The 2,500-nt window shown below is 43.4% G+C and overlaps 1 protein-coding gene across 2 annotated transcripts in view; it reads left to right on the top strand.

Annotated features, from left to right (window-relative positions):
- The window catches only part of apaf1 (apoptotic peptidase activating factor 1), a 68,426-nt gene that overhangs the window by 10,852 nt on the left and 55,074 nt on the right, over positions 1-2,500 (top strand). For both annotated transcript variants that reach the window (XM_031582372.2, XM_031582373.2), the window contains exons 13-15: positions 984-1,110; positions 1,316-1,441; positions 2,312-2,452. In XM_031582372.2, the coding sequence (XP_031438232.1) occupies positions 984-1,110; positions 1,316-1,441; positions 2,312-2,452 (394 nt within the window). The remainder of the gene's footprint in view (positions 1-983; positions 1,111-1,315; positions 1,442-2,311; positions 2,453-2,500) is intronic.

Below are 2,500 nucleotides of genomic sequence, written 5' to 3'. Positions count from 1 at the left end.
ATGTTTATATCTCTACGTCGACTGGGTGTACGCTCAGTGCATGTTTATATCTCTACTTCGACTGGGTGTACGTTCAATGCATGTTTATATCTCTACGTCGACTGGGTGTACGTTCAATGCATGTTTATATCTCTACGTCGACTGGGTGTACGCTCAGTGCATGTTTATATCCACCAGGGGTGATGGGGTTGTGATGTGCAGTTTAAAATCTCCCTGGTATTTGGCCCAGTAATGATCAAAACAGTCAAGCGAGGTGTATGATATTTGTTAGATAGACAGAGACCAGCAATCAGAATTTCAGCGCTTTATCTTTTGCAAAAGAGGGAGAGTGTCACAACCAAATATCATGAACAAACTCCAAAGATGAGCTGGGCACAGCCAGCCTATATGTGAGTATAAAAAAACATGTTTCATGAGCAGACAAAGGGCGTTATTTTCCCATCCCATCGCTACAGAAGTTACAGCAGTGATCTCAGAACATGTCCTTGAGAGAAGAGCGGTATGCATGACTATCAGTACAAAAACAGGTGGTATGCCTCAGCGAGAGAGTAGGCTTCAGAAAACAGGATAAGCAAGCAGATAACAATGTCCTCATTACATTTCTCTATCAATATTACATTTAGTAACGTTTGTTTTTCGTTCAGTAGACAACCATGCTTTCAATGCCAGGGTCGTGGTTGCGCTATTAGCAAGCATAATATGATAAGCATGTGTGTGTCAATACTACATCTAAGTCACTGTTGAAAAAAGTGCCTGCTTCATGTTTTTTTTTTTTTTTTTACCATGGACATTTCCTCCATGTTGTATTGATGATTGTGTCTTTGTGGTTGTGTTGTGATTGTATCTTTGGTGTTGTGACGGTGTTGTGATTGTGTGTGTTCCTCAGTAACAAGAGCAGTCTGGAGAGTCTGTCTCGGTTGGTGTTGTGATGGTGGTGTGTGTGTGTGTGTGTGTGTGTGTGTGTGTGTGTGTGTGTTCCTCAGTAACAAGAGCAGTCTGGAGAGTCTGTCTCGGTTGGTGTTGCAGCCCCATCAGGGTGTGGTCTACTACGCCTGCTTCTCCCACGACGGCAGCAAGATCGCCTCCTGTGGGGCCAGCAAGAAACTGCGGGTAGAGGACCCTTTTATTCCATGTATTCACCTTTTTATTCCATTTATGTACGAAAACTACAATTTTATTCCGTTTCTGCACTGAAAGGACTTACAGAAGAGTGCACGTTCCCTCTCACATGTGGTTCTTGTAGATGCCTATAAATCCATACCTGTGTGTGCGCGTGTGTGTGTGTGTGTGTGTGTGTGTGTGTGTGTGTGATTAGGTGTTTAAGAGCACGAGTGGTGAGAAGCTGTTGGAGATCCAGGCCGATGATGATGAGGTGCTGTGCTGTGCCTTCTCTCCTGATGACCACCTCATCGCCACCTGCTCCAGTGACAGAAAGATCAAGGTGCCTTCTGTTCAATGATTTAATGCAGCATAATGCAGGATCATTTTATAGCATTTAAAAAAAAAAAAAAACATTTTATTTAACCAGGAGAAAACCCATTGAGATTAAGAATCTCTTTTTCAAGGGAGACCTGGCTAAGACAGGCAGCAGCATACATACAAACATAGTTACAGACAGAAACACAAAAGAAGACAACATTTAGGAGTTAGTGTCGTAGCCAGGTGCATTAAAAACATTTACATCTTAAAGAATCTGTCTGTGAGTTTAAAAGCATTAAGCGAGATTAAATAATTTAGTTTCAAGACCTTTTGCAAGATATTCCATGCCGAGGGAGCAGAATACACAAAAGCCCTCCTTCCTATTTCCGTACGGGCATTTGGGACAGTTAGCATAAAACAGTCCTGCGAACGCAAAGAGTAGTTGCCGGCACTTTTCTGCTTGATTAGGACACATAGGTAGTATGGGAGCAGACCAAGTATTGCCTTATATATAAAGGAGTACCAGTGACAGAGCCTATGAGTGGCCAGAGCAGGTCATCCTACCCGAGAGTATAGCTCACAGTGGTGAGTCATAGCTTTACAGTTTGTAATGAACCTCAGGGAAGCATGGTATGCTGTGTCAACCTTATGAAGACACTGAGCAGAGGTGTGCATGTACAATAGGTCACCATAATCTAGCACAGATAAAAAAGTGCTAGTTGAGTTTATGTGATGAGAGTACCACCTGGTATCACCTGGTATGGATTTTTTTGTGTGTGATTGATATTTAAGATAATATTAAGAGATAACTTTTGATGACTTTGTGTGTGTCTGTGTGCGTGTCTGTGTCTGTGTCTGTGTCTGTGTGTGTGTGTGTGTGTTTTCTCTGTAGGTGTGGAATGCAGATCGAGGGACCCTGATGAGGACGTTTGATGAGGAGTATGACGAGCAGATCAACCACTGTCAGTTCACCAACACGGGACACCGCCTCCTGCTGGCCACCTGCTCCAATGACAAGTTCACCAACACCAAGGCAAGACCACCATGCTGGTTGTGCTCCTTCGTCACCACACTCAAACAC

The sequence above is a fragment of the Clupea harengus genome, chromosome 16 (assembly GCF_900700415.2).
Source record: "Clupea harengus chromosome 16, Ch_v2.0.2, whole genome shotgun sequence".
Taxonomy (NCBI): domain Eukaryota; kingdom Metazoa; phylum Chordata; class Actinopteri; order Clupeiformes; family Clupeidae; genus Clupea; species Clupea harengus.
This window is presented reverse-complemented; position numbering and strand designations above follow the sequence as displayed.